We start from the raw sequence: 23,505 nt of genomic DNA, 5'->3' as shown, positions 1-23,505 counted from the left end.
AAAAAATTTAAAAATCCTCCAGACTTCAATAATTCAGGATTTTTTAAGCTTCCTCTAACAGTTGTGTTCAAAATGAGCAACTATTAAGCTGTAGCAGTTGTAATGCAGCAATTTCACCCTCCTTTTATGCATTTTATTACTCGAGCCACCTGGGAAAGGTAGACAGGAGAAAGACAGCAGATCAGAAATTCCATTGTTATTCAACTGGCAAGGCCAGCTGAGTTTGGTGTCCTAAGACATTTCATTTCAGAGGTTCGTTGGCATCAGATTAAAACATACTAATACATTTGATTTTCAGTCAGTATTTGCCCTTTTACTTGACACTGTAACAGCATTCAGTACTAAAGGTTAACTGTAGGAGTTTGGGTGCATATTTCTTATAAACTGATTTTCATGTCATGTACCCCTCCAGCATATGAATAGAAGGTTGGTATCCTGCTGCAGATTATCTGACTTTTTTAGTTTTAAATGTTTAAGTTTGGAAATCCTTTTCTTGAAAGGAATTTTTTTTCCTTTACATCCATGTGCAGGCTTGCAGACTTGCAAATGTTCCCTGAGATGTTCCTTCCCATGCACATTATTGTTTCCTCTGTTGAATTATAGGATCCTGTGCTGATTGAATGTTCATGACTGATGGGAACCTTTACTGTCTTGCATGGAGCCAGAGAGAATATTTCTTTATTGAAAGCTTCCTCAGTGGGTTGTATTCACATCACTAAATTTTAGATTTGCAAGTTCAACACCTCATTAGGATTAGAGGCTTCCTTTTTAATGTTGGAAAGAAAGGAAATCTTCCAGAACACACCTTGAGCCTTCTTTCCTTTCTTCAGCTGTGTTGTGGAAAACTGTAACTAAAACTCTTAAATTTAGTCAGATGCTTTATTGTCCAGTATTTCCACATTGGCCCTTGACAGTGGCTGAGATGCCATCTGAACTCCTCCATTGCTCTTTTTTTCTTGTGTCTGTCTGTGTTAGTTTCCTTTTATGTAAGTTTGTGCCTCAAGACAGTGCCTCATATATATTATATGCAGCCTGCAGGTAGGCTGCAATTTATCTGGTATTTATGGAGAGTAGCACAAAAAACTTGCCGATTATTCACAGATAACGAGAGGATTATTAAGGATTATTAAAGGGTGGGAAAAGAGTTTCATCCAGGGTTTTAGAAGTAATTGAATTAGACCCAATTCAAATAGTTTACATACAAATGTTCCTTCTCTGTACTCTGGAGGAGATTAGAGATGGTGAACCCTTAAGCTGAAAAAAAGAAGTCTTTGAAATTCTTTAAAAGACCGTCAGTTCAGCCAGTTTGGCAAATATAGTGGGAAAGTTGTTTAACTAGTTTTCCAGTAGTGCATACTGCATCCTTTTCTTCTTTAAGTGGTTACTTAATTTACTTCAAATTGTATTATCACACCTTGAGTTTCTAATCTTAATGTATAGTTCCAAGTGGAAGGCAATCAAAGTTATTAAGATTTTCCCTAAGAATTGACAGAATATGTGGAAAGAGAAATTAGGACTTGTTTTGGGATTTTATATTTGATAGTATTAAGTAGACAAAAAGTAGAACATATGAGGAAAGAGTAGGTTGTTTTGGCTGTCTTGATAAAGGAAAATTATTATGTTAATAAGGAGGTAAGCCTGATAGCATCCACATTGTAGCAGATGATAGTGCAGTAACATTTTGAGGATTGGACTTGTTGAGTCATTTAGAAGTGGAAACTGCAATTAAATGAAATGGAAATTGAGAACAAATGCATCAGCAGCTTTTGAGTTGCTGGAGGAAGACTTATGTGTTTGTGCAATACTTCAGTCACTATTTAGCTTGGGCAATGACTGGCAGAACGGTTGGCCTCACAGGTCAGTGTTTTCTCAGTTTATGAACCAGAATTCCTAGAGCAAAAGAAGCCAAGAGCAGGGTCCAAATTGGGAAGGATAAAGACTGAGATGAGAGGAAGTACTCTTAAGTCCTGTGATATAGCTTGAGGAGCAGCAGCTTAATAATGGCAGATACTTGGGCCATGGGCAAACTCTTGATCTTCTGGAAATTGCCCTGGTTTTTTCGATTGCAGAGTATGTGTTGGTCTTGTCATGAGTTTTGTGACTGAACTCCAGTGGATTTTGATATTGGAAGGATAGGGAGTTTATGGGTGCTTGGCCTTTATACAGGCTTTTTCTCCTCTTTGCTATTGCATGCAGCCCAAAAATATTTGAAGCAGATTAGAATCTGAATTAAAATACTAGTTTGACTAGAGAAGAAAAAAATGGTACATTAGTTTTCTGACTCGGAAAAATAATTGATTTCTATAGCTATTAAGATATTAAATATAATGAATTTCTCCTTTGAATTTCCAAGCCCATAAATTCTGGTTGATTTTTTTTTTGGTTTTTTTTTTTTTTGTGTTTTTTTTTTTTAGGTTGGTTTGATTGGTTTTGTTTTGTTATTTACCAAATAATATGTTTTCTTCACCATTGTTTGCATATGAGTTGGGGCAGTGCAAGAGGAGGAGAAAGGATGTGAAAATAGAATCCTGATGGGGGGTTTCCCTCATCCTATTGTTGAGGGTAGCAGTAATGGGAGAGATTGATGTGATTTGTTTATGTTTTGCATTTTTAGGAAGGAGATTGCCATGGTTATGAAAAGCTCTTACCTTCGAGGACTGAACTTAGCCTCGTTCTTTGTGGCAAGCAAAATTACAGTGTTCATGACTTTCATGGCTTATGTACTGCTTGGGAATGCCATCTCTGCGAGCAGGGTGTTTGTGGCAGTGTCCCTCTATGGAGCAGTGAGACTCACAGTGACCCTGTTCTTCCCTTCGGCCGTGGAGAGAGTGTCCGAGTCGGTGATCAGCATCCGGCGGATCAAGGTAGCGTTTCTGACTGGGAGGGGTCTGCATCCCTGCTCTTACTATACCTTTGTTCCTTCTCTTACTCTACCTTTGTCTCTTACTCTACATTTGTCACTGACAAATGCAGCCTTATTATAGTTTTGCAGTTTGGGATCTGTGATGAAATAACCTGTTTTGGAAACGGAATGTCTCTCTGCGTGGGGAGGATGTTGAGATGCTCGAGCACATCCAGAGGAGGGTAGCAAGGCTGGTGAGGGGCTTGGAACACAAGCCCTGTGAGGAATTGCTGAGGTAGCTAGGGTTGTTTAGCCTGTAGAAAAGGAGACTCAGAGGTGACCTTGTCACTCTCTGCAGCTTCCTGAAAGGTGGCTGTAGTCATGTGGGGGTTGGTCTCTTTACCAGGCAGCAACTGACAGAACCAGAGGACACAGACTCAAGCTGCATTAAGGGAAATATAGGCTGGATATTAGGAAAAAGTTTTTTACAGAAAGGGTGATAAAGTTCTGAAATGGTCTGCCTGGGGAGGTGGTGGAGTCACCATCCCTGGATGTGTTTAAAAAAAGACTGGATGTGACACTCAGTGCTGTGGTTTAGTTGAGGAGTTGGGGCATTGGTTGATGATCTGAAAGGTCTCTTCCAACCTAGTGATTCTGTGAGTTCTGTGAATTCTGTATGCAGATACGAAAAACGTGATATGTGCTGTAGGGTGGGCTGAGGTGTGGGAGAAAAGTGTGCATGGTGAAGAGGTGTTGTAGACATTTCTGAAGTGAGAGGAATGTGTGTGCAGGCATGCTGGGATTGGGGTTTGAAGAACAAAGCAGGCAGATGGGAGCTACAGGATTCATATTTCACACAGCAGTTCCCTGTCATCTGTGGAGGACAGGTGTGAACCCCAGCTTCTCTCTTGTGGCTGCTTTCAGTGCTGGAGTGAAGACAAATTCAGGAAGAACGAGCATTGGTAGTGCTGATGCTGGTCTAACAGAACCAGCACCACAGTGCTCTGGTGTTCACAGGAGTGTGTTGTACACCATGGACTGCTGTGTTAAAATGCTTGGCTTCTCACAGGAGTCTAAGCAGTACCTCTGTGCCTGGAAAGCCTAGCGGTAATCTCTGCCCTCCCATGGCTCCTGACATCCTCTTCCTGCTTCCTCTTAGTTACTGCTTTCTGCAAGTCTTCAGCAGCTATCTCACATCTGCAAGCTCTTAGCTGAGGACTTGTTAACTAGTCTTGGCTTCTACGATCAAGATGTTCCTTCTCTTCCCAAAATATTGTCTGCTGCTGCCTATTTAAGGTCCTTAGACTCCGTGAGTCAAAGGATAAAAGAATTTTTTTTTAGGTTTTGTCATAAAACTGTGGCAGCTGTTAACCTCAAAAGTTATCTGTGGAAGTAGCCCCTTTCCTTTCTAAATGTGTTTGGGCTGTTGAAAACCTAGCATCAGGCAAGGTGTGGCAGAAGTGTGGCTATGGTGCAAAGTGCATGCTTATGCAGATTGAAGGAAGAGTTTGCTGACTGGGATGTAGTGTAGAATAGAAGTGCAGTAGTGAAAGTGAAGTGAGCCAGCTTTGCAAATGTAAGCAAGTTTCTTTTTTGGTTCATGTCCTGGACTTGAAAATGAGGAAATGTTCAGAGAGTGTTCTGTCTTCTATTGGCCACTTGAAGAATGCTTAATAGAGACAGTGGACAGCTGCTTATTGTGTCCTCATTATTCTTCCAATTAAATAACATAAACCTCTGCCAGCAGTGGAATGAGAAGGTGTTGCAGTGAGGGTTTCACCTCTTCTGCATGGAAAGAGGGAGTTAAACAATTTTAAAAGTTGTTAGTAATTCAAGGAAAAGACAGGACAGGTTCTTAAGATCCATTTGCTTCTGGAATTCTTTATTGAGCAGGTGGTTGTTAGAGTCCTCTCCTATTAAGTCTGCAGTTTTTTGGGAGGGAGAGCTGGCTAGTTACAGGTACACTGCTGTAGTTGTGCATTGCCTTGGAAATGCAATTCTTTGATCAGTTTGTGGTTGTTTTATCCAGCCCATAATTCATGTTGTGTATGCTGCCTTCAAAAAAATGTGTTCCTTTCCCATTCTCAGTCTCACTTTAGGCAATATCCTCTGCTTTTCTTTTATTGCAGAACTTTCTGATGCTTGATGAGGTCTCACACTTCAAGCCACAACTGCATGGCAGTAATGAAAATATCATTCTTCATGTTCAGGATTTGACTTGCTCTTGGGATAAGGTAAATTTACTTACGAATTAAGTATATTGATGTTGCCAGCATTTAAAGTCTGAAATGCAGTGTGTGTATGGATGTGTGGTGTGCTGATACTTTGTATTCCATCCTTTGTGTTTGAGAATCCTTTCAGTATGTTGAGCTAACTCTGTAGAATAGTACTGAAGACACTGTCTAGTGCATCTTAAAAGCAGCTATTTCTCAATACAATACTAAATGAAGAACTTTGTGTTTCTCGGGGAAAATATCTCTTTTTATTAAGCAGCACTACATTGTGGCTGAGGTACTTAAATTGGAATTAAGGACAGACAGCACAGCAAGGTCAGCCTTATTGTGTGGGGTTTTTTTCTGTGAACTGAATGCTTGATCAGTCCATTAGTCTAGAACCAGTACAATATTATACTTACCACAACAGGTTTGAAAGCTTTAGGGACGAGTCAGCACATATGTATTGCTCTGTATTTTGAGACTGATCAGCTGCACATTTTTTTCTGCTTAAAATGCACCAAACTCACCAAATGGCTAGAAAAAGGGACAATAAACATGTGATAAATTTATTATATATCTCTCTTATGTAATAAAGGCAAGGGTTGACTGTTTGTTTTAAAACTTTAATTGCTATGATAAGCAGCAATTTGTGAGGAATTGTTGGTGCTATTGCAGCCTGGCAGTATCCTCACACAGGAGAGACCTCAGTCTCCATTACAAGTGCTGGAAGCTCTCAAAATGACTTTTGCATATAAATGTAATGCAAATAAGACATCACATATTTCCCTTTCTAAGCCCTATTCCCCTGCCTGTGCTGTGTCCCAAGGAAGATAAGGTGTGAAAACATATGAAGTGAGGATCTACCTGCTTGTAGCTACGTAGCTGCAAAATATTGCTATTTTATTCTGCTGTACTTTCTCAGACTTCTCTGTGGCATCAGTATTTCTGAGGCATTGACCAAGCTTTTAAAAATTAATAGATATGAAAGGTTGTGAATGCATTCTAATGCAAAATGCAGTGTATTGCCTAATCTTTGTTTTCTTCTCAAACTGACTTTGGTACCACCATTAACAATTTACAGGAAATGGTTGCATAAAGTGCCCATAAAACACTTTTTTTTTTCATTAGTTGTTTATTGCATGAAGCAGGGTAGCATGACTGGAATTACTGGTTTTCCTTCAGTTAAAACCAAACCCCAAACCAAGCCATCGACAAAACTGTTAATATAACTTCCATTTTGAAATTTAATTGCAGTGTGCATGGGAGAAGAACATTTCTCTCAGAACTGTTAAGATCTGCTTAGAAAGTTTCTACTATAGGCTCTTAAAATGATGCAAAATAATTTTATAGACTTGCTCACTGAAAAAACATGGTTAGTTCTGATAGAGACAAGTTATGAAAGGAGTGCTATAAACATGTGTCCTTTGTCGAGAAGTAGGCTTAGCTTGCCACCCTGACTGAGTTTCTCAAGACACTTTGGATGTCTGTAGAGACACTCTACAGCAGGAGGATAATTTTTTTTTTATTTTTTAGAGATTGTGTGCCAAAAGCGATACTAAAAACACCAATCAAGAAGCAACGCATGAATCCAAAATCACTTGATGTAAAAAATGGATTATTATCTACGCTTTTAGGAAAACAGCCTAACATGGTGTATTACAGTTTCTCAAAAGATAAACAAAACCAATTAACTCCTGGTCACACTCTTGTTTTACTTAGACAAGTGTTATCTGAGTACCACAGGCTAGTCTGATACCAGCATGGAACTAGGGATTCTTCAGTACAGCTTTTTACTGATGTTCCTTGAATTTACAGAACAGTCTGTCTGCTCAACTGGGCAACTTCAGATTTAAAGTCTCAGCATTTGAGCAGAGGCCAAATTTATCCCTTGTGATTTTAGTCCTTACATGAGAAGCCTAAGTAGTATAGTACTTTCATGCACTATATGATCTCTGTGTCCCTTAGGTGGGCAGAACTATTTTATTTTCTTGTGTGTAGGATATGTAAGGTCTGCCCAAGCTCACCTAAGGAGTTGTTCCCCCAAAGGGATCATTCTTGTGTCCCCTTGTCCTGCCTTGCATTCTCTGTCTGTTGCCTCCCTTATGCTGGTTGTTAGTGCTGGTTTGTGTGACCTTGTGGTGAAGCAGCTCGGAGGGATAAAGCAATAGAAAAGGAATCACTTCTAATGAGATCAGTTTTCTGATAGCTGAGTCCCATAAACAACACATGCAAGGTTAGGCAGAAGGAGGAAAGTTAGAGACACAGCAAGCTGACAGGGCACAGGTGAGCTGGTACATTTCTGATAATGTGCTGTCAGGTGTACTTAGCTGCAATATTAGTCTAGTTTAAGTGCCTCAGTTTAGTGCCTTAAAATAGGTGTGGTGAATTCAGGACAAATTTTCTTTAATTATAAGGAATGCTATTTTGGAAAAATACCGTGTTTCTTAGGGGGGTGTGTGTGGCTGTGCTGTTTGCTTGAATTACTACTTTTGTGTAGGCTCTGTGATAACTTCCAGTATTGCTTTAAAGTATAGTATGGCAGTAATAGTTTAAAAACTTTCTGTATTGTTGTAAAAAATCTTTCTGTATTATTGTAAAAAATCTTTCTGTATTATTGTAAAAAATCTTTCTGTATTGTTTTTTGGTTCTTACGTTATATTTTTTAAAGTTTTTGATGTGGGCGGAAATGTCTTTGCACTTCTGTGAATACAGAAGAACAACCTCTGGATGCCTGAGGAAGGGCCTGTGTGTCTGAAAGCTTATTTATTTTTTCCGTACAGACATTGACTTAGGAAGAGATATGTTCTCTTCCTACAAACGCTGTGTTAAAAAAAGAAAATCTTTGGCAGTCATAAATTTGCTTGCTACCCTAAGGTCAGTTCTCCTGACCTTAGCACTTGGGTGAGCACCTGAGCTGCGTGCTCTGGGCAGAGGAATCACCTTCGAGGTCGGTCAGGTGCTGCTGCTTGGGGCCGGTGGTGGGGTTGTGCAGAGGAAGGGAAAGAAATCCCGTTGGTGCCACCTTGTGGAAATACATAATGGCAGCAGAAGGGGTTCAGCAGAGCTGCACAAGGAGCCCGAGTTCAGCTCCTGGCAACCTGAGGATCTCCTGCAGTGTGTCCCAGGGCTCTGGCAGCGGGGCTGCCTGCCAGCCATTTCTCCTGGCTCGAGTGAGCACGTGTGTGCCATCCCAGCTGTCCCAGCCATCCCAGATGTGGATGGATACTGGATTTCTCTTTCTTCCCAAATAATTGGAAATGAATTGCAGGCTTCCTCCTTTGCAGTCCCTGAACATTTTTGGCTTTTGTCATCTTTTGTGTGGAGTTATGGTGGTGGCCTTTTTAGCCCCTTGATCTTCAAAAGATGGCTGGAGATGTTAAGGTATTCTTTAACCTTGCTCTTCTGTTTTTGGAGCTTAAGGCTGAGTTTTTGTTTAGTCCTTTAATCAAAGTACTTTTGGGGGTTTTTAATGCATGTATTTTACTGTTTGTATTTTAGTGTCAGTCATGCTTAGTGTGGGTGAAGATGCAAGTGAAGGAAGATTGTATTACAAAGGTGTTTTGCTTAATTGAGAGGGAGCTCCACCAGGTCCTTAGAAATTGCTGTTTAGCATAGCTGTTAAAGACGTGAGCATCCTTTCCTTCCACATCTAGGCATTTTTGGAACCTTGAGAGGAGAGGTACAACATAAGCTCATCCATAACTTAAAGGATAGGCATACTAGAAAGGAATATTAAACAGACACTCCTAGGATAGTAAGAAAGAATATCCAGTATACAAGATGAAGTTGTGTAAAATCAAATGGCATTTTTATGGTTTTACTTTGGGTAGAGCCTTGACTAGAGCAAACACAGCCCTGGCTTTCCTGAGGCTCTGAGAGCCTCAGCTCCCCATTTATCTGTGCGCTCAGAGTGGCTGAGTGTGTTGTGCTGGGGCTGGGAATGCTGGTGTGGTGGCCACACAGAGCTTGTGTTCCTGAGGCTGCCACCCAGATATGTGGGCTCTGAGGAAGCCCTGCTTCTGCTGCCTTTGGCCTCCTTATTCCTTGAATGCTGTTTTAGCTGGGTTGCGTGTTCGTGGTGAAGGATGAGGGTCTTTCAAAAGTATTTGTGAATTACTGAAGAGGCAAAAATCATATGCCTGAAAATATGGTGGGCATAGGGACTGGTAGGTTATAGTGATGTATGCACACTGTTTTCTGTTTCTAAATACTTATTTTGATGGTTTATATTTCATTGCTAGAGATCCTGACTTTTTTCTCAAATCCCCAGAGTTTAGAAACCCCAACACTTCAGCAGATATCCTTTACTGTCAGACGAGGGGAGTTGCTGGCTGTGATTGGTCCTGTAGGAGCTGGAAAAGTAAGTCTTAATATTTACACCATCTCATGAGGCTTTTGAGTCTATTAAATGTGAAAACTAGAAACCTGGAAATATACAATTCCTGTGTATAATGTGTATGATCATACATTCTGCATCAGAATACTGGCATTCAAGATAAGCCCATGTCCTTCTGGGTGGGCAGAAGGTCCTGTGGAGCCTAACAGTATTTTGTGTGTTGCTTCATGACTGCATGAAAAGGGTACTAGTGCTTTTCTGCTGTTAGCAGTAGTTTGAGACACAAGGTGAAATAGGCCATCATGGTAGTAAACACTGCCCAGTCTCTGTGATATCTTTAGTGCAACCAAACTTTTAAATTTTTACTTTATTTTTTTTTTAATCTTTTCCAGTCTTCTCTCTTAAGTGCCATACTTGGTGAGCTGCCTAAAGACAAGGGTTCGATAAATGTTACTGGAAGAATTGCCTATGTTTCACAGCAGCCTTGGGTGTTTTCTGGCACTGTAAGAAGTAATATACTGTTTGACAAGGAATATGAGAAAGAAAAATACGAAAATGTTTTAAAAGTCTGTGCTCTTAAAAAGGTAAGGCTTTCTCTTTGTGTATTTTCTTTCCATTGTTATTTTTATTGTAGTGTTCTTTCAGGCCTGTGGTACAGGCTGCAATGTACGACATATGGAATTGTTATAAGTAGCAAACTCTCGTTGCTCATCAGAAATGTGTAATTATTTTTGCTATCCTTGTATAAGGGATCCTCTTCTAATTCCCAAAACTTACACTAGGGGGAAGTATAGCATGTGTGAAACACTGACAAATTTGGGAAAAGCTGTTCCCTATTATTTTGTTTCATAATTACATTTTAGCCGTTTTTAATGTGTATTATGGTAGGGGTGTGTGCAAATGCAGTAAGAGGCAGAAAACAAATGATGAAGCTAGCACTCTTTGTGATTTTTGTTTCATAAATATCCTATGATTTTTGTTTTATAAATATCCTATATGCTTTCCTTTGAAAGAAATGTTGTGTTTGCTGTATATTATGCATTGCAAACAGCTATCAAAAGAACCTTAGGGCTATGTACTGGAGAACTTGCTGAACCCAAGTAGTTTTATGAAAAAATATATTTGAAAGGTTTGTGTGCAAAGGAGTTTGTGACATGAGATACAGAAGAGGATTAAGCCAGATTTGTCAAGAAACAGACATTTTGCTTGGCAGCTAAAAAGGTTTTGTACAGCATGTTATGATATTTCTGTCAGCAGTGACACAGGTGAAAAGCAGATGGTTACTGTAGTGAACATTTTCTGCAAGATTTTTACACTCGGCAGGTAGACTTTAGTGTCTCCTGCTGATATTCAGTCATGCTGTTGTCTAAACTTAAGGCTTTAATGACTTTAGAAGACAGCAAACAGCATTTTAAAAATCCCCACTTCATATTGATGGTAGATTTGCTTTCATAGTTTTCTTGCAAATTTATGTGTCTTATAAAAGCTGTGAATAAGCTTTCAGAATATGTTTTGTAGCTTAATGTAAAACTTCTGTATTTCCTGAAAAGGAAATATGGTAATATGACATAGAGCACTGTGTAATTTTGTTGTCTTATCCACAGTCCTGAAGTCCCAAATTAAGGAAATCTGTGTGATGAATGATGTAGTTATTTTTCTTGACTACATTGCAGTAAGAATAAAACCAATGCAGTTTTTAGGGATGGTGGCAAGATAATTTACCGATAATAGTTAGTGCAGATTTTATTTTTGTGACAGCTAATTTTGTTCAAATAAAAACTAATAAATTTACTGTTAGACTTTTTAGTATTTTATTTTATTTTCTGAATCACCAATAAATACTCCTTGTAAGACTAGGGGTAGTAGTGCACTTTCCTCTGGCACAGCTGTAGAAAAAGTGAACTTTAGGATCTCATCTATTTTTTCTGCTTTCTCAATTACCTTTTGCTGAAAGTATAGAGTCAAAAAGTAACTGCAGATATTACACTTAGTATGAAATCTTATATTTTAATGTGTTACATTAATACTTTTCAAATAAGAAATGTTACATTGAAACAGCTTTGTCAGTGTTTGAAGTTAAAATGATTTAAAAAATATTTTTATCTGTTCTTTCACGTTTACAGGACTTGGAATTACTGGCGAATGGTGACCTAACAGTGATAGGAGATCGTGGAGCTACTCTGAGTGGGGGGCAGAAGGCCCGTGTAAATCTGGCCAGGCTAGTGGTTTTTGCTGTTTCTAAAATTTATAAACTGTCAGATTCCAGTGACTGAAGTAAACTAATGTAAGACTTTGCTTTATTGGCATTTCTTTAAACCTTTTAGAGCCGTGTATCAAGATGCAGACATCTATCTTTTGGATGATCCACTGAGTGCAGTAGATGCTGAAGTTGGAAGACATTTGTTTGAAAAGTATGTTACTGCTTTATTTTAATAGAAAATGCAACTTTTATATTGTAATTCCTTATCAAAAAACTTGAGAAGGCATTTCTGAGGAGATGGATTTCTTCACAAAACTTTGTACATTCATTTTCTGATTTGTTTTTCCCCTATTTTATGTAATTGGAAGATACAGAGTATTTTTGTTCTGCTCTGTGTTTTGTTGATTTTGTTCTTTATTTTTGAAAGCCCTGTAAAAATCTGTTTTGAAGATATTATAAATAGAAATATTCTTAAAGGCATATGTGCCATTTTCTTAAGGAAAATGTCAAGTTTCATACATGAGTACTGTAATCTCATGGGGTTTATGAATAATGGAGTTTATAAATATTAGTACTGAGTGAAGAATAAAATGGGGTGGGATTTTAAACCTCTTCTTAGTTTGCTACAACTTTACTTGCTAGTAATAAGCACTTAACTCAGGTGACTAAAGGAGAGGACAGAACTGTCTTAAACTGTTGAATAATTCTTAATTTTAATTCTTGAAATTTCTCTTGGGTAGGTGAAACAGGGCATGTGGCCTGCAGAGTAGACAGCAGAGAGCAGAAATAGAGGGAAAGAGAATGTACAAGTTTACTATGTAAGAGAGGGGTATTGGACCTTCCCCCATTTCCAAAGAAACAGGAGAGTGTTCATTAAAAGTCAGGTTCTCTTTTCAGTGAGTTTCTTCTCCATCCCTCTAAAACTGTGTAATCTAAGGCACATAGGTGAGTATCAGAATAATTTGGTTAGTCCCAACCAGTGTTTTGTCCTTACTTCTTCACAGCTTGCAGCTCTGTGTTAAAAGGCATAATCTGGAATTTACTAGAAGGAGGAGCTTCTGTTGATGAAATTCAGTGGTCTTTGGTTGAGGCCTTCAGTAAATGTGTTTTGTTTAGCATATTTGCATCCTTTGAATTCCATGCTCCAAATACATGAATTAATTTGGTTTTACTATTGTTCTCTCCTGTCCTTCCCTAGATAATCATAAAAACTTGCAGAAATGGTCATAGAAATTGCACTGAGTAGAAGTTGCCTGAATGTTCTTTTTTCCCCATACAGGGGAAACTTTTAGTATCTAAATTTGAAAGTTGTACATCCTGTTGATGTTTGCAGTTTCAAATCTGGACCCTCTGAAACCCCTTTAACATGCTGCTTTATTTTACTGATGTTTTCAAAAGGCCATTGTTTGTTTCTGTCTGCTAGTATGGAGTAAGAGTTTTAGGGTGCGTGGGCTTTACTTTCGTTTTTCAGCTGCCACGACTGATAGATGGAGTTCATCACCTCTGTAGTTCGTGTGCTGTCAGATTTCTTTAATGCCTGTTGAAGCTTTCTGGGCTTCAGCTGCTGCTTTTCTGTTTCTGCACAAGATCTTTCTGCATCTCCAGCATCTGACTGTATCAGTGCCTGGGTTCTGAAAGTGCACCCACCTGAGCTGTTAACCTGTCTCTCCCTGAAGTCTTAAGGTCTCTTCATGAAGAGGGAGACGAGAAAGTACCACGGTGCCTTGTGAAGGAGGTCAGGCTGCCTCTTCAGCTTGCTCTGCTTCTCGTGTGAGCTGTGACACTGGCAGCATCTACATTCTACTGCAGACCTGGAAGTGTGGATTTTTGCATGTGCAAAACCATAAAGGAGATAGAAGCCATTGCACTGTGTTTTGCTGATAAGCGTGTGAAGATGAGAAGGAATTAGGAGGTTATCTCAGAGAATTTGAAACTCAGACAAGTAGCTGGGGTTCTTTCTGTACTTTCATTTTTTCTCACAACTCCAGATCAGATTGAGCAAAACACAAAGAAGTAGAATAAAAGCATTTTTTAGAAAATGGGCTGGGTGGAGTAGTACTGAGAAGGAAAACTGAGCAGTGCCTCCCTATACAAGATTTTAGGGGGAGGTTTACAAACAGAAGTTGTCTTCTGAGGCTTACATGGAATCTGTAAAGGTACTGGGGGTAGTGGGGTGAGCATTATGTTCAGTGAGTTGCTTTGAGAAACAAGGCAAGGCATGTACTTTAGTGCTTCCTGAGTAGTGCTAGAAATGTGGAGAAGACAGAGAGCACTTGGGCAAGAATGATTTCTTAGAACATGGTGCTGAGGAATGTCCAAAACACCACTTCAGGCAGGCTGCTCCCCCAGGAGTCCAAACCACGAGGCTTAAAACAATGGGTGAGATGGAAGAAACAGGGGATTTTTTAATGAGAATCTGAAGTGGATATTGTTCAGTTCACTAGCTCTTTTTTTTCTTGCAGTTTTGTGTTAAAGTTTATTTTTTTTCCACAAGTGTCTAGTCTATGTGTTTGTTTACAAAGGTAGGTATGTTCCTAGTAATTCCCCAAAGCTATGGCTGGTTCGTTGCATTTGCTGCTTTTCTGTGTTTTATTCAGCTACTGCAGTAAGTAGTTTAAAATATATAAATACTTTCAAATGAGAAAGAATGCAAGTAGCACAGCTCCGGTGGGAAAACAGACCATGATATTATTAATAAAGGACTTTGGCTCTTAAGAATTTCTTCTTGATTCAGACAAGTCATTCTGTGGATGATGGAGTAGATAAAGGCAGTTTTTCAATTAATTTCTCTTTTCTGGTCAGATTCCTTGGAAGATATTAACTGAAGATTTTCTATTTTTGTGTTATTTGTTGCCTTTTTTCCTGTGAGTTCTCAATAGTTAATAGTAGGCATGCTTCAGCCTTTTTCCAGTGGGGGGTTGCCAGTAGAGTTGTATGTTTTTTTACATATTTGTATTTGGATAGGAAAAGATGCCTTTGTTTTATATTTATTTAAATAAATATAGCTTTTAATTCACTTTTAAGAAAGCTGACATTTTGAGACCTCTGCTTTCAAAATGAGGGACAGCCATCACAGATCCAGTAGGACATTTCTTTGTATGGTGAAGTTTGGAGCAGATGGGGATTTCTAAGAAAATCCTTCAATTGCACTTGGATCTCAAGGAATTTCCTACTCTCCCTTTTTATCTATATATTGCTATAGATTATATGGTTTCAGATCACCTTTAGAGATAAAATTGTGTCCCACCAGCGGTATTGACTCCAAAGTCATGTTTTTAAGAGTGAGATTTATATTTCATCAGTCTATTGGGGCTTTCTCTAGGTATTGTTACTTCCCGTGTATCTTTTTCAGTGAGAGGAGCTGTATGCCATTCTCAGTTGATGATAAGCCTGATTTCTTTCTCTTTCTCCTCTGTGCTTGTGAGAGTAGACAGAGTTGCAGGACAGTTTAGGAATCTTTTAAGACCTAAAGGACCTAAAGTTGTGATGGTTCTTGGGACTGGTATGCACATCATTCCTAGTGTCGGACAGAATTCACATAAAAAATTCACAGACACCGGGATCTCTGGCTCAGAAAGTTCCTAATACATGGACTCTGGAAGCTGGAAATGGGTGCCATAGGAAGCATCTCCCTATGTACTTTCTCCAGCCATCCAGTGCTACCTGGTGCCTGGAATAGGTCAGTGGCTTCTGTGGACCAGTCATATTCATGCGTGGCTGGGACTAGTCATGGGATGGAGATAAATGATTGTCAGGGTAGGCATAGAAGCAGAAGCAGCAGAGTAGAAAAAGAGACAGCAGAGTAGAATGTGTAGGGTGTGTGGGGTTTTTGTCTCTGGCAATCATAACTCACTTTTTTTAAAAATTTTGTAAATTTTGAAATGTATAAAACTAAGGGGGATCATTCTCCCTAAACTGCTTAAATTTAAACAGAAGGAAGAGGAAAACAAGTGTAGGAAGTAAATGAATGTAACAAAGGGTTTATGCCTGTGAGCACATCTGCATGTGCTTTAATTTCATTTCAGTGGTTATTTTCATTGAAACGAATATAAGTATTAACTAGAGTAAAGTTAAACTTCCAAAAAGGAGAGGGAGAAAGAATGGTAAGGAAGAAAGTAGAATCATTAAAGAAGAGACATTTTGCAGAGGTGAAAGAAAGCTGGTTCTTGGAGATAAAAACTTAAAGAAAGATTGAAGAAAAACTTGTCTCAAAGAGAAGCAGAACTGATAGGGAAGGAAGAACAAATGAGGATTTGTATGCATGAAGTGCAAAGACTGTGCAGGGGAGCACTGTGTTACTGTAGGCTCCTTTCTCAGTGTCTCCTGCTTCATGCTCTGCACTATCAAAGCTCAAGCTAATTATTTTTTAATTTTGTATAGTTTGCTGTCAAAGTGCAGTGGGTTTTTCAAATGGATTATAGTATCCTGTTGCTTAAGTTTGTTAACTTAAAATACTCTTTGCTTTTTTTTGTTGAATCAGAAGGGTGTAATTTCTAGAGAGGTCTGTCCTGATTCTGGTATTTCAGATGGTGTATGAAGGTCATTGATGGTACATTTTTAGGTGATGGAAAACCAGGCAACACTAAAGGCTGTTCTGGAAACAGATACTTGTGAAGTTTTGGCTATGGGATGTGAATTATTAGGTGCGTGCAGCTGGGTAAAGTGCCAGGTGTTGAGTCCATGAAGGTACAATGAGCAGGGATCAGCAGTGTGGAAAAGGAGGTGTAGAGTGTTGTAGATGACAAACCCAGTATGACTCAGTAATGTCATGCTCTTGTTAAGGAAATGGCACCTTGGGATTTATGACTAGTACTATATGTGGCAGTACAGGTAAAATAATACTCCTGTTATGGTTTGAACATGTAAGGTCTCAGCTGAAATAATGTTTCAATTTTGTGCCCTTCAAAAAATGATCAGCTTCATACTCCAGTGTAGGTAGTCAGGAACATTCAGGTGTCCAGGGTAGGGTGGCAAAATAGAAAGCTATCTGCAACTTAAAAGAAAAGTTTATTTGGGAGACTTCTTTATTACTTTTATTGGTTTTTCTTTCCTGTCTGGAGGACTTCAAGTATGAAGGGACCTTGTACACCGGAATGAACTGGTCTAGGGGCCCTTGGGGATGTAATGGATTGAAATTGCACCAAAGGACATAAACTTGAACTTCAGAGGAAAAAAATTATAATGGCAAGGGTAGTTTGTCCCTGGAATACATTTTCAAGGGTGTTGAAATTTCTGTTTAGCTTAAACATGGAGAAGAACCCATTTAACTTTTGCCAGGAACATTTTTACGTTTAAATTGATTCTCAGTTGGGGAAGAGGATACAGCTTTCATAGTCCCTTCATCTCGCTTTTTCTTGTACTCAGGAGAGGCTGAAGAACCTTTGGGTGTTCTCTGTCTGGATCTGGTGTGACTGTGTGCACAGGTGTGCATGTGCTTGTGCATGTAATAAATGGGACAGTGGTGACTGGAGTTGGTGCAGCAGTTTGTCCTGTTGTCATGCATGAAGTGTGCCCACAGTCTAACAAAGTGTGCCTCTGAAGAGTAGTGGACAGTCCCAGGGAAGGTGAATTATCTGGGTTTGAAAAGGCAGGTAAAAAGGTTGTGGCAGTGCTAGGCTGGCTCCAGCAGATATCTGAACTCTTGGACCAGTTACATGCTCTGCTGAGAAGGTTTTCCTTGTGTTCTCTGTATCATCAGGGAGAAAGGGACACACTATCAGATCGTGATTCACTTAGAACCGGGCTTTTCACCTTGTTGTTGTTCTTCAGTTATACAGAGCAGTACTTCTAAAAGTAGATGGATGATGAAACTAAGCCTTAGTGGAGCAGTTAGAAAAAGAAACACTCAGGGACTATTTTGGAATGTTTTGGGGTTTTTTTCTTAAATCAGTAGTACTGTGTAATTCTCCAGAAGAGTCTCTGTGGCTCAGTGTTAAAGCTGGTCTGAAAGCTTCTCTCGAAGAGATAATTTTATTGGCTGTATTTCTCCATAATTTTCTACAGTATCTTGCCCTCCTTTCTCTTTCCTTTAGAATATTTTTTTTAAATACTCTCTTTGCAATTCAGCTTATGACATGTACATTTGTTGCAAGAATATTTAAGACAACTTTAATGAAATGTCTTATTGCCTTCTCTTTTTTTGCAGACCAGAAATAATTATATCTTTTCCCTGCCTTGAAAACTTAAGAATTAAATGAGGAACATGTTTTGTTAAGGTTTTATATAGTTTTTGTAAATCTAGTAAGCATGGTCTTCTTCTTTTTTTAAAAACTGAGAAATTGAATAGAAGAGGTTTTCCAGAAATAAGTTAAATCTTTTAGGATATTTAATTTTAAATAATCTTTCAATCTCTTTGCAGATGTATTTGTCAGGCCTTAAATCAGAAGATTTCTGTTTTGGTCACTCACCAGTTGCAATATCTCCGTGCTGCACATCAGATTCTAATTTTAAAGGATGTAAGTGATTTCAGTGTCTATACTTACACTTTTAAATTATCCTTTTTAATATAAGAATGGAAAAAAAAAAGTCAGATTTTAATTTTTAGTTCGTAAATATATTTTTTATCTACTTATGACTACATATGGTTTTTAAGTTTTACAGTTATTAATAAGTTGATTTTTCTTGGAGTACCTTCCCTGAAAAATCTGTTTCTGAATTTTATAATGCATGTAAATAATCTTGCATTAATAATACTTATTTCTTCAAACACTTTGTCTGGTTTGAAATAAAGTTTTAGCCTTCCCTTGCATCAAATTTAATATACTCTGAGACTGTGTCAATGCTTTGCTTTTGTCCTTGTTGCTTACACTTCTGTGTGAATTAAGAACTGTGTTAATTTTGCAACAAATCAATTTTTAAATTAAGGCTGAGAAATAGTCTCAGATGCCTTTGAGAATGAGCATGCCTTCAGTACAGCTGGTTCCTTCCCATCTTCATTGTACCAGATACTGAGAGGCAGAGGGGAAAGGCAAGGACTGCAGTTGGGGCTTTTTTTCTTGGGTTTTTTTTAAGGCTGAGTAGTGAAATATTTGAAATTACTTTTGATGCATCACAATGGTGCAAAAAAGGGCACTGTCCCTCTTTTTCTTTCCATTCAGATTGCTTTAAAAGTTTCAGGAGCTCTTGAGAAATGAGTTTGTGGTAGAGCTGAAAGAAATGTGGACATGGTCAGTGTTGCTCCTTGAAAGGTTCTGTGAGGATCAGAAAATGGAGATGGTGTTTACCCCTGGGATGGAGCAATATCAAAAGACTGATGGTTGTGTGTGTGGTTTAACAGGTTGTCCTAAAGCTGCATGGTTTGGCATGTCCCACAGCTTCTCCAGGGAAGTGATTCTCCCCTGGCTGTAACTGGGGCTGTTCTCATCCTGTTTGTTTGTTGGCCCTCTTAGCTGCTACAAGGTGGCTGGTCAGAGCTTAAAGAGCTTGTTTCTGCTCCTCTAAGTGAGGAACTCATAGAGGCTTCAGCTCAGGTACTGCAGTGGGATGTGTGCCCAGCAGCTGCAGAACCCCAGAGGTAGCGAGGACAGGTAAGAAAAATTGTCCTTTATGGAAAGTATATAACGAAGGTACTAAAAGTTTATATTGATTGTAGGGTAAAATGGTGGGGAAAGGTACCTATGCAGAGTTCCTGAGATCTGGCATCGACTTTGCTTCCCTTTTGAAAAAAGATGAGGAGGTGGTAGAACAGCTGTCAGTTCCAGGAACCCCCAACCTGAAGTCTGCCCGGAACCGAACCTTCTCGGAGTCCTCTGCCTTGTCCCAGGATTCGTCCGTCCACTCGCAGAAAGATGGAGCCATGGAACAGCCACCTGTGAGTGCTCAGAGGAGAGAGGTGTCTTGATTCTTGTCTGGCTGGTTTTTAACTTAAATTTTGATCTGGGCTTTCCCTGCAGCGTTGGGATTTCAGGGGTTACTGAATTGCCTTATCAGGTGAGAGCTCGCCTGTGGAGAACCTGCCTGGCTGTGCTTGGCTGGCAGCTCACAGCTCAGCGTGGTGCTGTTCAAGCCCAGCAGAGTCGGTCTGTGCAGTTCAGCATCAGCTCTGCTGGGTGCTGGGAGCATTCCTTGTGTGAGTCCAGAGCCACCACACTGTGCTTCTTTCAGCCTGTCCTCTGACAGCAGTGCTTTAAAGGGCCGGTCCCACTGTACTGGGTGTGTTTGTGCAGTGTTGAACTGAAATGAACACTTTCCCTGAAGTCCTGAGCTCTGGGAAGTGCATGTAGGAGCTGTGGCTTTATGCAAAGTCAGTGTTTGCATAGCTGGCATCAACATACCCATAAACATACCCACATGATCTTGAGCTGGCCCTGCGGGGGTGATCCTGGGACACTGCTGCCTTGCTCTCTCCAGCCCTTTTGTTGGTGAAAACAGAAGGCTTTGTATGGTGCCAGTGTGACTTCCAGGTGCCTCCTTATCTCAGCCTGCCCAATGCAAAAGCAGCCCTGAAGTTTCTGTGCCAGAGGTTGCCTTCTGCTGGTGTGTTTGCATTTGCACCAAACAGTGCAGGCTCCCTGTAACCCTGCTAGGCTTGTGCTAGCACTGCATCCATGGACCAAGCATTCCCTGTATGTCCCTGATGATTGTCATCCCTATGCTGTGGGTATATATTATCTATATTTCTTCTCTATGATGAAAAGCAGTGAGATTAAAAAAAAAAAAAAAAAAAGCTACAGACTTTTTAATGCCTTTTTGAGGAATGGTTTTATGCTCCAGAGCAGTAAACTTACATTATTAATGCCCCAGTGGCAATTCCAGTCTTAAATTCTCCTAAATTTCTGGAGGTGTACCAAACCTCTGGGGAGAAGTGGGAAGGTGTGGTGGCTGGAGAAACAAAAAGCAAAGATAGGCTTCTCACCTTTTATGGATTAGTGGGTTGGATCTCTCTTTTTGTGTCCGTCAGGTCTCTTGATTCCACTGCTCTTGTACAGCCATGTCTTGTGGCAACAAAATCAGCTGTTACAAATCCACTGAACTGACACTAGTTTTTTATTGCATATACTGTAAAAATAAAAAAAAATCCTGATTTTATTAGTTTGTATAGTTCTTTTAACTTCTTTATGCCTATATCATTTTTTCCTTCTCTGTTTTTTAGCGTTCCCCATCCATTGTTTGCTTACTATGACTTCCCATTTGTCATTTTACTTATTTTCCCTATTAACAGATGCTTTGTTTGTATTTACAAGGAGATGATTAGAACTTTATTGATAATTTGTAAGTCTTGGGTATATATTAGTTGATTATGGTACACACTTGTAGAAGAGTATTTAATTTAAATGCTTTTCTGGAAAGGAAAGGTTGCCCATATTTGCATTCTGAAAACTGAGTCTTCCCTGAGTAAAGGCCTTAATTTCTGGAGCTGTTATGAGTGAATGTAGTGTATAAGAAAAGAAGAACCCACATAGTTGTAAGAGTAAACATTTCTGGCTATTTATGAAGTTGTGGTGTATTTGGTGAGCCAATGCAAATAAAATTCTTGAAGTGTTGCTTTGCAGAGTGGATTTTTCAGTATTAGTGCACTGCGACTAATTTTTTTTGTCATAGCTATAGTTCGATATTTAAAAATTTCTATATGCATAATCACTTTATCTCCTTGTTTAATTGCTTGCTAATTCTGAACCATGACTTTCAAGTGGCTTAGTCTGAATCTGTAACTACAAGGTTGATGGGGTTTAATCTGTGGACTTTCTTTCAGGGTGAAAATGCCCTGGCTGCAGTGCCAGAGGAGAGTCGCCATGAGGGAAAAATAAACTTTAAAGTTTACAGAAAATACTTCACTGCAGGAGCAAACTACTTTGTGATTTTTATACTCTTATTATTGAATATTTTGGCACAGGTAAGTTGTTGGAAGCCACAAATAATATTGAATGTATTTTGGGTTTGTGAGATCTTTTTCCCCTCTATATTTTTTTTTTTTAATACAGTGCCTGCTTGGTGCTGTAACGTTTAGTCTAAAATGTTTGAGTGTTCTTTAATAATTTTGTAGCGTACCTAAGTGTCAGCATGGAATTTTTGGTACAGCATTGAGAGGTCTTGGCACTGATCCTTATTCCAACAATTTTCATACCTCACTAAAATAATTATTTTGGTGACAGCATGCCATGAAAATTATAAGCCAGTGTACTCTGTTTAGAAAGAGAAGAAAATCATAAGGTAAATAAAAGTGGTGTTATAAAACAGTCAGAGTGTTTCCAGTTGAGGAGGGTAAAGAGATGTACTTTGTGTGGGAGGACAGAGCCTGACAGAAGTTCAAAGAGCAGCTCACCTGTTGGTAAGTGCAGATCATGTGAAAAGTTTAGGTGGAGGGTCACTGTTTAGCAGAATGAGAAAGAAAGGAAGAGCACAGGCAAATATTTTGTGTGATGCAGACTGTAGCAGGTATATAAATGATTTTTTAAACAAAGTTATTTACAAACTTACTGAAAGCAATGGTGAGCTGAGGAGGCTGAGTGAGGATACCTTTCGTGAACCTTTTTTTCTTGCTGAGAAAGCTCAAATTCATGTCATGGAAATTATTTTTCTTGGCTGTAAAAAAATAGTCTATATATTTTAACATCTTAGTTCTTGCTTGTCCTTGAGTTGAGTCTGTTGGAAAGATAGCTAAACAAGATCAGATCTCTGTAGTAGACTGCCCACAACTTCAAATTCATGTGAACAGAAGTGTATTTTGAGATAATAACCCTGTTACATGTTTGTAGTCACCTTTTGTCACAGAAGGAAGGTGGCAGAAGGAATTTTTCCCTCCTTCTCCTCTCTCATCCTCCTTCAACCCTGTTTCTGGTAATTATCTCCTGTAAACACAAATTTCTGGACTGGTAACATCAGAAAGTTTGTTAATCAAAAAGCATTTTGGAATATCTCTTGTAGCAAATTTAGGAACTGAGAAAATGAGTTCTTTAATGTTCAATTAACATACATTAGGAAGAGCTACTATATTTTGTTTGCTAAAGTGTATTGCTTTCCTTTAGTTTGCTAACATGTAAGGTAATTTAAGGTAACTTCTTTCTTTGTAGAGCACCTTCTAATGTGCTTGGCAAATTGCTGCTGGTCTTGAAAGACTGGATGGCATACTTTTCTGAATATGGGATGTTTTCCCAGAGAGCTTGAAAGAATAGCAGGGAAATTTAATTTTCTATTTTTTTTTTAAATTTTGTGAGATGATTCTTGTATTTGCTTCTTTTGCTCAAGGTGGCCTATGTGCTCCAGGACTGGTGGCTTTCTTTCTGGTAAGCTGGTGATAAAAAGTGGCTGGTTGTTTCTGCCTTTTCAGTCAAGTGCTGTTTGTTTAGTTGAAAAGGAATGGAACCTGCTCTAGAATAGTTTAGATCTTCCACTTCTTTTTTTGGGGGGAAAAAATTTAAACCTTATGCTAAGTGTAGACTGTAATTGCATCTATTCATGTTGAGATGCATGACAGCATCAATACATGAGATCTTTTGAACTAAAGATTTCAGCTAAAGAATTGACTCCAGAAACAGCTAAATGCACTTCTTTGCTGATAGCTATCTTCTGTGTGCATTTCCACAGGGCAAATCATCAAGAAAAGTTGAATCTCACAACAAACGGAAATAATGGAACAAATGAGCCTGATCATCTGGACCTTAACTTTTATTTGGGAATTTATGCAGGTAATTGCACATGCATATGTTTGTGTGTGTGTTTGTGTCTAAGAACTATTTATTATCTGATAGGGATTTTTGAGAGGTGCAAAGCAATGTGTGGCGAAATGTGATTTCTAGCAGTAACTGAGCAATGTCTTAGCAGATTAAAAGCCTGAGTCTTGCTTTCTGATTAAATAGATTGCAATAAATAAAATAAGTCTGACAGAAGAAATAGGTTGAATGCAGATTCTTTAATTGCTTTGGCTGGATTTTGGAAGGTAAATCAGGAATTGAGTATCTGAAAAGTCAGTCAC

General features: G+C 39.0%; 1 protein-coding gene across 6 annotated transcripts in view; it reads left to right on the top strand.

Annotated features, from left to right (window-relative positions):
• The window catches only part of ABCC4 (ATP binding cassette subfamily C member 4), a 141,321-nt gene that overhangs the window by 26,077 nt on the left and 91,739 nt on the right, over positions 1-23,505 (top strand). For 5 of the 6 annotated variants that reach the window (XM_059839227.1, XM_059839225.1, XM_059839228.1 and 2 more), the window contains 11 exons: positions 2,615-2,864; positions 4,972-5,076; positions 9,329-9,418; positions 9,787-9,978; positions 11,518-11,612; positions 11,719-11,805; positions 17,953-18,049; positions 19,186-19,404; positions 21,286-21,426; positions 22,779-22,816; positions 23,118-23,218. In XM_059839227.1, coding sequence (XP_059695210.1) covers positions 2,615-2,864; positions 4,972-5,076; positions 9,329-9,418; positions 9,787-9,978; positions 11,518-11,612; positions 11,719-11,805; positions 17,953-18,049; positions 19,186-19,404; positions 21,286-21,426; positions 22,779-22,816; positions 23,118-23,218 — 1,415 coding nt within the window. The remainder of the gene's footprint in view (positions 1-2,614; positions 2,865-4,971; positions 5,077-9,328; positions 9,419-9,786; positions 9,979-11,517; positions 11,613-11,718; positions 11,806-17,952; positions 18,050-19,185; positions 19,405-21,285; positions 21,427-22,778; positions 22,817-23,117; positions 23,219-23,505) is intronic. The other variant, XM_059839226.1, reaches the window with a different exon arrangement.

Source organism: Haemorhous mexicanus, chromosome 2 (assembly GCF_027477595.1).
Source record: "Haemorhous mexicanus isolate bHaeMex1 chromosome 2, bHaeMex1.pri, whole genome shotgun sequence".
In the NCBI taxonomy this organism is placed as follows: domain Eukaryota; kingdom Metazoa; phylum Chordata; class Aves; order Passeriformes; family Fringillidae; genus Haemorhous; species Haemorhous mexicanus.
This window is presented reverse-complemented; position numbering and strand designations above follow the sequence as displayed.